The 12933-nt window shown below is 43.1% G+C and overlaps 1 protein-coding gene across 1 annotated transcript in view; it reads left to right on the forward strand.

Moving 5' to 3' along the window:
• Window positions 1–12031, forward strand: part of LOC127574855 (venom phosphodiesterase 2-like) — a 101034-nt gene extending 89003 nt beyond the window's left edge. Inside the window, exons 20-24 of the mRNA XM_052024305.1 lie at window positions 4051–4183; window positions 5150–5224; window positions 6892–7024; window positions 9584–9740; window positions 10889–12031. Of these exons, the coding sequence (XP_051880265.1) occupies window positions 4051–4183; window positions 5150–5224; window positions 6892–7024; window positions 9584–9740; window positions 10889–11059 (669 nt within the window). The 3' untranslated portion in view covers window positions 11060–12031. The remainder of the gene's footprint in view (window positions 1–4050; window positions 4184–5149; window positions 5225–6891; window positions 7025–9583; window positions 9741–10888) is intronic.
• The last annotated feature ends 902 nt before the right edge of the window (window positions 12032–12933 follow it).

The raw sequence follows: 12933 nt of genomic DNA on the forward strand, positions 1-12933 counted from the left end.
TCAAAAATGAAATGCTCAAGCTTTTTTTTGTTCTTGGTTATTTGCCAATTTCCAAATTAATTGCCAAAAACTTGGTCTCAACTAGCAACAAGAAATGAAGTTTCCTGATGACCATGATTAAATGTAGAATACTAGAGACAGTCGGTTTGCATTGAGGAATTTTGTTTCCAGGGGTCATTCGGATACAGTAAGAGATTGGTTTGACTGAAGATGCATGCAGATACTTTCAGGAGTACAGAAACTGCTGGCAGTGTCCTAGAATAGAACAGCTTCGAACTTCCACAAATTCTGAAAGTAATCTGTGGTTTTAATCTAAAATGGAGCATCTTGGAAATCATAGGTGGTTCTTTTGCCAAAGCAGCACATTTTCTAGTCTTCAGAAATTGCCAAACGCTTTTCTACTAATGAAAACTGGTTACTTATTCTTATAATGATAGACAATAATAGAAATTCAGTACAGCAAATTCCACTTGATAGCAAAATTATTGACGTAGCTTTTCTGAGAAAGGTAATGTACAGAATCTTAAGTTAATAATTCTAAATACAGACTAGCACTCATTTAAAAAAAATTATACATGCATTCATCTACTGAATTGGTCTACTATTTTTTTGTTCTTGTATGAACATAGAAATTAGGGACAGGAGTAGCCCACTCAGCTCACCCACGCTGCTCTGCCATTTAATAAGATCACAGCCAATTTCTTTGCAACATTGAATCTACATAGCCATTTATCCCTGGTAACCTTGCATCCCTTTGAATATCTGTTTGTAGCTGCCTTTAAAAATATTCCAAGTTTCTACCTCCACAACTGAGGAAGAGGGTTCCAAAGACTTTAAAACCTCAGATTAAGAAAAATGTTGCCTCTTCTCCATCTTAAACTGTGACCTGTTGTTCTAGAATTGGAGTTGAGAAGCCCAACACATTGATCCTCAGAATAAACAGTTCCTGTCTATAGAACAGCTTGTCAACTGGACTTCAGAAACCCGGGGAAGCATTTCTTCTGAACCCATCCCAAGCCAAATAAACTGAAAATGTTGCTAATTTATTTGACTGATAACTATGCAGTTGTCAGTAATTTTTTTGCCATTCTATTATATTAAAAGTAACTAGTCTCACCTACAGTCATTGGTGTAAGCAGTTTCCCTACTGTGTGGTTTCAAGCCAGGTAATACCAGATCAATACCAGGCTCTTGGGCATTTTATCTGATTCCAACCTTAATTGAAGAGGGAAAAGTATTCAGAAGCTGGCTGCTGGAGGCCCCTAGTGACCCTTTGTTGCAAAGGCTAATTGCACAACATATCTTCTTCACCTTCTGATGAAGTAGAACAGAGGTATGGTGACATTTATGATTCCACCAGACACTGGAGACAGCAGGCAAATTAGAAGAAGAACTTCTGCAACCTGAATCACCCAGAGCAAACCCTGTAGTTCAGAGTTGCTTGGTTCCCCACGATTACTGTGGCCGGTTGTCTGCCCACGTCTGTCTGTGGAGGAGGACATGTCTTGTACTGTCACTCACACCACTATGTGAGAATGCCATACCTGAGAATCCCTCCAAATTGAGGAAAAGGAGCATTGGGTATAAATCTCAAGGACTTCTGGAGCTATTACAGTGGAGCCAAGCTTAAAAACCTGGAGCTGTTGTCAACAGCTTAACATAATTCAGAAAAGCTTACTTAAATATTCCTGTGTAAAGACCTATAGTTTTCTGTAAATTGTGAAACCAATACAGGAATGTGTATGCTACAAGTAGTGTTATTTACTTTCATCATTTTGGATTTATCCTTTATTTCTTCATAATGCATTTGGTTCATGTCGGATCCAGTTATTTTTGAATCCACAGGTTCTTTCTGGAGTCCAGGAATGAGTTGAAAACAACTTGGTGCTTCACAAAGTTTTATTGGGAAAGTTTTAAAACAAAGAAACAGTCACAGAGCACATGACTTTAGTTTTACTACTGGGAGATGAGCCGAGACAAAAGGAACTAAGGATGAGCTAGGGTGGGGGGGTGGGGTGGGGGGGGTGGATGGGAAGGGAACAAGAGAGTGATTAACAAAAAACACCTTTTATACCTGAGATGAGAGGTACTCCTTGGCTAACAATAGTCCAATCTGGAAACCTATTAGATACCTGTGGCCAAACCAGCCAATGGGAAAATACGTATTCACCTGATGGTCGAACCAATAAGCTAGGAAGCAGCCATTCCTTGTGCAGTCACTTAAGGTGTGTTAAATACTATACATGCTTTTAAAAAAAAACTACTTAAAACAGTAGAACCCAGCATTCACTAAATTTTGCATGTCCTGAAAAAGATGATGTGGCTTTAGATTTTCTAAAACTTGATCTGCTGGTGTTAGAGCTACACTGATTTAGTCTCTTGGTAGTGTTGCTTCCATTGAAAACTTTCATTGGCCTGAATAAAGGTCCTAGTGGGATATTTGTGGTGACTATAATTAAATCCATGAAAGTATTTCAGCAGTGTGTGTTTCTCAGAGGTAGTCAGAATTAAGAGGCATTAGTTAACTTGGGGAGCAAAGTTTAAGGTGATTGGCAAAAGAACCAGAGCCTACTTGAAGCACAACTATTTGACAACACATTTAGTTGCGCTCCCAATCCTCTTTTGAAAAGTTACTGGATTTTACCCATGTAACAGGTGGAATTGTGATATTCCTGAGCACAGGCTGAAATCCAACTTTTGGCTCTTGCTAAGTGCTGAGCCCTTCACACCTATACCGTGCCAGTGGACTCCACATGGGAGCCGAGAGACTTGCCTTCTGAATCTTGGACAGATTTGACCTGACACCATTACAAGGGGCCCACTGAGATGAATGCGAGGAAATGCATGTTTTCAGAATGCAACTTTTTAAATTAGGGGTGTGTGTGTGTGTAAATAGAGAGAGAGTCTTAACATTTAAATAATTGTCTTGATAAAAAATTAGGCTTGTGCTTGAATATTTGTGAATGCCAATGACTATTCAGTTTAAGTTGCAGCTTTCTCAGCTGGTAAGACTGGGGATGGGAACCTCTTTGGCTACCGAAGCCTCTCTCTCTGACCCTGCCTATGTCTAACCACTCTGATCACCTTTTGACCAGGTCTCCAACAGAAGACTATATCTGAGGACATTATGTGAAAAAACAATCATACTCCAAGGGCAGGCAACCAGCAAGCTTGGGCTGTTTGGTGGTCAGTAAAAGATCCTCCCCCCAATGTTAACCACAAACAGAGTGTTGGAAACACTCAGCAGAATAGACAGCATCATTGGAAGGAGGAAGGGAAACAATTCAGTGGATGTTTTTGCCAGAACTGGGAAAGTGAGAACAAATTAGTTTTTGATTGCAGAGAGGGATGGATAGGACAAAAAGAACATCAGTGAGGGAGTGGGCAGAATTGCCCAAGTGTTTATAGACCCTTCCTGTTAAAATATTACTGAGAGCAGTCGGGGGGAGAGAGAGAAAAAAAAAACAAGGAATTTGCTAAAGCCATGAAATGCAGGTCAGAGCTTTTGCTGAAATCAAGAGGAGAATCTCAATCTTTATTTTGTTTTGTGTACAGAAAGAAATACAAATTAAAATTTCTCTTTCTAATTTACACTTTGGTCTGTGAGTGGATTTGCTTAACTGTTGCTGAACACTAAACGTTTTCTATAGATGCTTGTCGAATTCAAACTGATGTTGGAATGGAGGAAATCTACTCTGTAGTACCTGTTACATCTTTAGTGGGCTGGTTTGTTTATTAGTTCAGTAGTGAGAGTTATCCCTTTCTCACTGTCCACAAAATTCAGGTTGTTACTTTAATGGCAGGATTTAGCCAAGTGAAAAGTTAGTATTAGAAATGAGAAGTTGGATATAGTATGTACTAGAACAACTTTGAGCAACGTCATGCCTATAAAATGCATTTGTTGGATTCTTTTCTACTAATGGTACTAATATTGAGAAAGGGCAAAAGTGTTCATCCTGTAGGATGATGTGAGTCCATTGATTTATTGGATACTGATGATGCTTGTGAGTGTTTAACAACCTTCGTTGCATATCTTTATTTTTCTAATAGGAAAGTCTAATTTCTCCTCTGCCAAACATTCCAAACTGTGTGCTTGTTGATGTTCGAATTCCTTTGACCACAAATCAGAGTTTGTATGCTATCGGAGAGCATAATGAAACATATGGCTTCCTTTATCCACCCAGTAAGTGTAGCAATGACTTGTATCCAGATTACATTAGTTCTTTTTCACTGGAATCTGCCTTGAGATGAGATTCATTGCAACTGAAACAGCTGCAGAAATTGTTCTTTCATATCTAATAGTTTAAACAGCCCATATTACTGCATTAAAGTGTAGATGGCTTGTTGTGTTGTCGTTTACACATCTTAAACCATCGAAGGGTTTTCCATTTTCCTCCAACCCCTCACCTGGCTCCATCTGTATTTTTTTTTGCCTACGTCCACCAATCATCCACCTGCCTGTCTCCCAACTCCACACCTCCCTAACCTGGCTCCATCTGCCATCATCTATCCTCCATTCCCCAATCACTTGCCCTCATCCCAGCATCCCTCCCTCCACATTCAGTCCTGATGCAGGGTTTGGACTCGAAACATGAACAATTCCTTACTCACCCCACCCTGGACGTTTCTCAACCCAAGTTCCTCCAGCAGATTGTTTGTGTTCCAGATTCCAGCATCTACGGTTTTTGTGTCTCTAACCAGCTGTTCCTGAAAATGTTCTGCAGTACCATAATAAAATTTACTATATATTTCAATTTCATGTGTACAAAGACCTGATTGCCCATAGTAAGAGGTGGGTGGCAATAGAGAACAAATAAGACAGATTCAATGTTCCAAAAAAGAAAAAAATGCTCTTCAGAATTTCTCATTGAATGTGTCCCTGGGAATTGGTGGCTATAGTTTCATTAATCGGAGTATTTACTTTTTGGTTTCAAAGGAGCCGAGGGAAAGCTATTTTAAAAAGGGCACAATTTTACATGCAGTTAATGCTGGAAGCATTACTTATGTCCATATTGGAAACTCTAAACTTTGGTGCAATTTGCAATACCTCAGTCTTAATATTTTTTGTATGAGTACAACCATATAAATGTGCTTTTACTTGTAATTAGCCTCAAAACTGATTTTGTAAAGAATGCCATTCTTCATCTAGACTTGCTGTCCGACCATTATCAATTTGAAGGTCTATTTACCAGCAACCTTGTACCCATGTACAAAGCCTTCCAAAGTAAGTATAGAAATTTCCTAATGTGCCATCTACATATTGTAACAGTGAAGACTTAATTGCATGTAAATTTTTAGTAATTATGAGTACTGTGATTTTACTGCATCTTCAGTTGAATTTAATAGAATGTGCTGCTTACACTGGATAAATCTTTGCCTAACATTCTCACCAATGCTTGGAATAATTGTAATATTAATGCAAGAAGGTTATAATGAATGTTATAGACCAAAGGGATTATCAAATTGGGCATTTTTAATTCCTTTTCTGATGGATTGAACACACTTTCCAGCTGTCCTAATGGCTGATTCATACATCTGAGGAAATCCAATTCGGGACACACATAATGAAGAGATCTTGCTTAATCAGGGAATCAAAGAATGAATCAGCATAGACAGCAGCCATTTACCCCACTATGTACTTACTGGCTCCTCGGTAGAAAAATGCAATTAACTGCAATCATTTACTTTCCCCCACCCTGCTTCCCCACCCCTAGTCTTTTAGTTGGTGCTCAGGTATTTATGCTGAATCTGGTTCCATCACCCTTTAAAATGATGGATGCCAGATCATGAGGGAGAGAAATCTCAGAAGGTATACTGAATTGGTTGAAACAAGGCAGGAGATGCATTTGCAGGGTACAGATAGGGACCAGGTGGGCTGAATGTTCTCGGGATACAAAAAGGTAGATGGAGGATGAGTTTTACTGCAAAAGGTTAAATCCTTTTTAGCCCCCCCTGATGGTGGAGAAGATTTTAGTGTTAGGTGTAAATCCGATGGAGAGGGTCAGTCCTTAACACTGGGGAAAACTGCTCGTTTTATGGATAGGTTTTGCTCACCAGAGTGTGAACACCTTGTTCTGGGATCTGCTGGAAGGTAGGCCCTGGAGGTGACAGCAAGCCATGTTAATCGTTATACTGCCTTCTGTGCCTAAGTGATCTTAGGGTGATATTTTTGTTTTGTTTTCTCTTCCAAAGCACAAAGTTCAAATTTCAACAAAATTTGTAATCTGTCCAGTTAGTCAAACAGATAAATGACGAATAAGACCCTGAACTTTAAGAAAAATAGTGCCCACAGAATAAAACAGGGCAGATTCTCTGACTGCCCAGTGAATGACCTCTTCGAGGAGGCAGCTACTGGGGTGCCACCAAGGCAGTAAGTGATTTTCAAACTGCTACCACATTGCGATTGTTAATATCTGGTTCAGCTGCCTAGAATCGATGCAAACTATTTGCATGAACCATCAAGGCAAGACATGTATCATAAATTATAACGACATGAAATTCCAGACGCACTGGAGTAAAGTTACACTGGAGCTGTCAGTCTGAATATCTGTGGAGTATGATGTGGCAAATGAACTGTGCAGTCAGATGTGGGTCAATTTGCAGATGAACATCCAATTCGCGACACTCCACTTTTCGTGGTGGAGTCTTGTATCAGTAAGAGATGGTTTTGGAGACTGGTGGAGTTTATATTTTGAGGTACAGGTGAGGGAACCAAAGGTGGTGATTCCATTTGTTTGGACCAAGCCAAGAGAAATTTAGCCTAAGTTACTGCTGCTGACAGTAAACGTGTCACAAAAAGATTACTTGGGTTATGAAAAGTGAGTGGTGGTTCTTTTCTATATTTAATAAATGCAGAACGAAAAGTGAATTCCTTGTTTTATTATTTGACAGAGATATGGAATTACTTCCACAATGTTTTGTTGGTGAAGTATGCGCTACGAAGAAATGGTATCAATGTGATCAGTGGACCAGTGTTCGATTTTGATTTCAATGGACAGTTTGATACTCCCAATATCATTGCAGAGTAAGTGGTTACTATGGCTTTCACTGATGCCGATGTTTCATAGATACTCTCCGCCTGAACACAAATGGCTAACATATTGGTCTCAATAGAATTCAGATCGGAGCTTAATGAATTAGTTGTGATGCACTCAATTCCAGCGTTTTCCCTTTTCCTTTTGGGCAAAACTGCACTGAAAATAACGGAACATCAGAATCTTGCAGAACAAGATACCATTCAGACAGGGCTGCCATTCTGAAAAGCAAAATGCTTAGTGCCACACACTCAAAATGCTGGAGGAATGCAGCATCTATGGAGAGAAATAAGCAGACAACATTTTGGGTCAAGACTCTTCGTCAGGACTGGAAAGGAAGAGGGCAGAAGCCAGAATAAAAGGAAGGGGTGGAGCACAACCTAGTAGGTGATAGGTAGAAGAGGCAAAGGGCTGGAGGAGGAATCCTGAAGAAGTGGAGAGTCGACCATGGAATAAATGGAAGGAGGTGGGGAATAGGAATGAGGGAAAACAAAGGGGGAGTAGAAGCAATCAGAGGGGATGAGTTCCTGGAAGTTAGATAAATCGATTTTGATGCCACCAGGTTTGAGACAAACAAGGACCACCATCTTTATCTCCGACCTAACGGCATCAACGTAGAATATACTGGATTCTTCCTCCTCCAGCCCTTTCGCTCAGCTTCTCCCATCACCCTTTCAACTCCGCTTCCCCCCCACCTCTCCCTCTCCTCCTCCTCGCCCTCCCCCCACCTCCACTTTCTCCTCCCCCCCTCTCCTCCCCCCCTCTCCTCCCCCCCTCTCCTCCCCCCCTCTCCTCCCCCCCTCTCCTCCCCCCCTCTCCTCCCCTCCCTCCCTCCTCCCTCCCCCTCCCTCCTCCCTCCCTCCTCTCCTCCCTCCCTCCCCCCTCCCTCCTCTCCTCCCTCCCTCCCCCCTCCCTCCCCCCTCCCTCCCCCCTCCCTCCCTCCTCCCTCCCTCCTCTCCCTCCCTCCTCCCCCCCCTCCCCTCCTCCCTCCCCTCCTCCCTCCCCTCCTCCCTCCCCTCCTCCCTCCCCTCCTCCCTCCCCTCCTCCCTCCCCTCCTCCCTCCCCTCCTCCCTCCCCTCCTCCCTCCCCTCCTCCCTCCCCTCCTCCCTCCCCTCCTCCCCTCCTCCCCCCCTCCCCTCCTCTCCTCCCCCCCTCCTCTCCTCCCCCCTCCTCTCCCCCCCTCCTCTCCTCCCCCCTCCCTCCTCTCCTCCCCCCCTCCTCTCCTCCCCCCTCCCTCCTCTCCTCCCCCCCTCCTCTCCTCCCCCCTCCTCTCCTCCCCCCTCCCTCCTCTCCTCCCCCCTCCCTCCTCTCCTCCCCCCTCCCTCCTCTCCTCCCCCCCTCCCTCCTCTCCTCCCCCCTCCCTCCTCTCCTCCCCCCCCCCTCCTCTCCTCCCCCCCTCCCTCCTCTCCTCCCCCCCTCCCTCCTCCCTCCCCCCCTCCTCTCCCCCTCCCTCCCCCTCCCTCCCTCCTCCCTCCCCCTCCCTCCTCTCCTCCCCCCCTCCCTCCTCTCCTCCCCCCCTCCCTCCTCTCCTCCCCCTCCCTCCTCTCCTCCCCCCCCTCCATCCTCTCCTCCCCCCCCTCCATCCTCTCCTCCCCCCCCTCCCTCCTCTCCTCCCCCCCCTCCCTCCTCTCCTCCCCCCCCTCCCTCCTCTCCTCCCCCCCCTCCCTCCTCTCCTCCCCCCCCTCCATCCTCTCCTCCCCCCCCTCCCTCCTCTCCTCCCCCCCCTCCCTCCTCTCCTCCCCCCCCTCCCTCCTCTCCTCCCCCCCCTCCCTCCTCTCCTCCCCCCCCTCCCTCCTCTCCTCCCCCCCCTCCCTCCTCTCCTCCCCCCCCTCCCTCCCCTCCTCCCCCCCCTCCTCCCTCCCCTCCTCCCTCCCCCCCCCTCTCTCCTCCCCTCCTCCCCCCCCTCTCTCCTCCCCTCCTCCCCCCCCTCTCTCCTCCCCTCCTCCCCCCCCTCTCTCCTCCCCTCCTCCCCCCCCTCTCTCCTCCCCTCCTCCCCCCCCTCTCTCCTCCCCTCCTCCCCCCCCTCTCTCCTCCCCTCCTCCCCCCCCTCTCTCCTCCCCTCCTCCCCCCCCTCTCTCCTCCCCTCCTCCCCCCCCTCTCTCCTCCCCTCCTCCCCCCCCTCTCTCCTCCCCTCCTCCCCCCCCTCTCTCCTCCCCTCCTCCCCCCCCTCTCTCCTCCCCTCCTCCCCCCCCTCTCTCCTCCCCTCCTCCCCCCCCTCTCTCCTCCCCTCCTCCCTCCCCCCCTCCCCCCTCCTCATGGTTTTTTTTCCAAGAAGCTCTGGTTGCACTGTTTGCCAACCATTGATTCTGGAAAATAAAAGTGACTACATGTGAACTCTAACTTTGAATAAAAACGAAGTGACGTTAAACTAACTGGACTATTTAGATCTCTGGTATCTTCTTACCAGTATATTGCGATTATGAACTTTGTAAATTTGCCCTGTGTCTGAGGAAGTGGGATGAATGGTCATTTACTCTGTATTCTATTAATAATGGCTCATAACAAATGTTTCTGTACAAATTCTTTGTTTATATCTTATTGTTTTGAAGGAATTCCAAGGAGACGCTCATCCCAATCCCAACTCACTACTACATAGTACTTACCAGCTGCAAGAACAAAATGGAAAGCCCTCTGCAGTGCAACAGCGCACTGGAAGTATTGGCTTTTATTCTGCCTCATAGACCTGATAACAGTGAAAGTTGTGCTGTAAGTAAAACTTGAAGCAATGGCAAGAGGTGGAAATCACGACTAGAAACAAGTGACTGTTACCTGTAGCATGATAACAAAAGTTTTAAATATTATAAATCAATGTGGTACTTTAGTTTTATCTTTCCAATTTGCCCACGTTGCCAATTAAATGCAACACACCAATGACCGGCTTCTTACCCTCCGCCATCAGATTTCTGACTGATCCAGGAACACTACCTCAGTTTTCCTTTTTTTTTGCACTGTTGACTTTTGTAACTTACAGATGTCTTTCCACTGTACTGCTGCCACAAAACAAAGTTCATGTCACGTCAGTGATAATAAATCTGATTCTGACCATACTAACTGCAATTGATTCAAGGAACTCAAAGATTCGCTGTCTAGTTTCAAATAAGGCTCATTTAAACTCTGTAGTTTACTTTCACAAGGTATATTCTGATATTATCCACTCTTGACAAACCTGGCCAGGGTTTAATCTTGGCAAGTTCTTCTCAGAGTCCCTGGCTCAGGATCATCATCTTCAGTGGTTGTACTCTCGAGTCACTGCTGCCGATTATCTTTTTATACATTTTTGCATACCTACCATATGTTCCTTACTTCTTTGTCATTTACACAGCTGTAATTCTAATCCTCATCCATCTGAGCATATTTCTTTAACTTTAAATTCCAGATAGTGTCATTGCTCAGTTACTTCAACCATTTGGTTCCTTAAATCATCAGAATGTCACTTATTAAAATCATACTTTCAACAATATGTCAGTTCCCAAAAACATTACCATTTGTTTGTTCTGTCCTCTGGATAGCTTACTGTGAAATGTTTATAATGGGTTAGTTCAGAGGGCTGTAAAACTGTCTTAGCTATTGTTCTCAATTGAGACTGACCAAGTATCAATTACATCAACTTCCTTCATTCTGCCTCTGTTCTGTGATTCACAACATCTCTTCCTGGCCAGCATATTATCTTTCCAAAGTCTGATGGTATACTTGGCATCGCTCTGGCTGTTACAGCCAGAGTTTATATAAAGGTGATCATTTTTAAGTTTCAGGAGGTTTTATCTTCTCCTGTACATAGACAACAGAATTCTACTCTGCTTTAAGATAAATGTGTACATGTTGACTAGATTTTTGAATTCTGTGCTCTTTGGCAGGATGGCAAGGATGAATCCCAATGGGTTGAAGAACGAATCTGGGCTCACAGAGCTCGAGTACGGGACGTGGAGCTGATCACAGGACTTGATTTTTATCAGGAGAGAAAGCAGCCAGTCCCAGAGATTTTACAGCTTAAAACATATCTACCAAAAATTGAAGATCAAATATGACTTTAAGTGCCTTGTCCATAGTATTAGTGTTTAACATTGTTTATGCATAAATGGAATTCAGCATGCAGTGCACTTTTAGACAGGCTTTTTAAAATAGGTTTTGGTGGCACCCAAGGATGTTAGAGTACAGAAAAGGCAATGGAAGTGTAATGCAGTGGAATAAGTCACTACTTTTGTTACATATTCACTTGATATTTTTTTAAAGATTTTTTTTTAAATGGAGATATTATTGCCTGTCAAGTCCTTTTCAAAGCACAATTTTATAGCAAGAATGAGATTAAAATTCCAGTGGAAAAATTGAATTGAGATTTACTATGCAAGTTGAGAATCAGCGCTGGCATTTGGCTTGAAGATTTAAACCTGTATTTCTCACGCTATTTGGAAGATCTAAATGAGCTGACATAAAATTGAATGTATTGTCTTATGTAACTTGATCTATAAAGGGTAGAATTTCAATATTTGCACTTTAAAAAAAAACAGTGTTACCCAACATGGTTATAAATGCAAGTTTCAAAATTACAGTATTTGATATTAACACTGAGATATTATGTTATATTTTCATATACAGCTTAGTTGATATTCAGTTGTTCAGCCATCTTTAATCAAATCTGCATCAGGAGAACATTAATGCTGCCCTTTCTTTCTGGAGAATTGTGAACAGGAGTGGTCTTTGTGCCAAAGTGGGGTGGGAGATATATTTGAGAGAAGAGTGCAGTGAACATTCACCAGATTGATTCCAGGGATGGAGAGTTGGAGGAGATAACAAGCATACTCAAATCTACCTCTCTCAGTTTAGAAGAATAAGAGATGATCTCATTGAAACATACAAAATTCTTACAGGGGTAGGTGGGGTGTTGATGTTTCCCCTGGCTGGGATGAATAGAACCGGGTTATATTCAAACACAGGGACCAATAGATTTTAAGGCTTGTGGGTTAATCCAGGAAAGAGGTGCTGCAGTGAAAGATCAGCCATGACCATATTGAACTTTGGTGGGGGGGTGGGGGTGGGGGTGGGGATAAAAATCAGGCATGAGGGGCCAAATGCCCTTCTCTTGCTATTCTTTGTCACTAGTAGTGTTATGGATACATTTGAAAAAAAAACTTTTATCAAGTAAGCTCCTCTCAAACAATTATCTCCAGTCAAAATTACACATCAATATTCATCGATTACAAATAATTAAATTGGTTCACCCACCTAAATACGTCAAAGTGAGTACTTTATTCACTTCTTTCAAAATAAAGGTCAAGCTGTAGAAACAAAAAGATCATTTAATAGTACAACTTCAGTGGTCCTTTCACTTGAATTTGCTAGTATTGTATTGATCACACAGGCAGATGGGATGAATTGTTTCAAGCCAACCCAATCAAGTTTTCATTGTTGCAACACTGTATTGGAGATCTCATTATCGCTTGAAACTGTTTGGACACATCCTTGACAAACATAGTAAATATGACTGTGAATCTCAAGATCGGCTTCAGTTAAGGTGGGATTAAAATGGAATTGCTGCTACACTTCCAGCTGAATGGAAATTGTGGTTGTTTTTAAACTTCCTTCATCCATTAAATTTTTCCATCAAGATTAAAGAATGTTTTAATTTGTTCACTCATGCCAAAATATTGAAATTGTATCAAGTTATATAATACAAATTAATATGACAGGATTAACCTTGAGTACTTAATTTTTTGTAATTTTTGTTACCTGGTTGCACAATTATAATTTTATCAAACAAATATTCCATCTTTATTGTTCTATTCTTAATAGTCGTGCCATTGCAGTATCAGTAATCTGTCCACTTTTACTGCCTGCTTATTCTGCTATGCACATGACAACAGTCACTTCAATCAATCCAATTTTGGTATACATTCCATTGTTT

Source organism: Pristis pectinata, chromosome 10 (assembly GCF_009764475.1).
Source record: "Pristis pectinata isolate sPriPec2 chromosome 10, sPriPec2.1.pri, whole genome shotgun sequence".
Lineage (NCBI taxonomy): Eukaryota > Metazoa > Chordata > Chondrichthyes > Rhinopristiformes > Pristidae > Pristis > Pristis pectinata.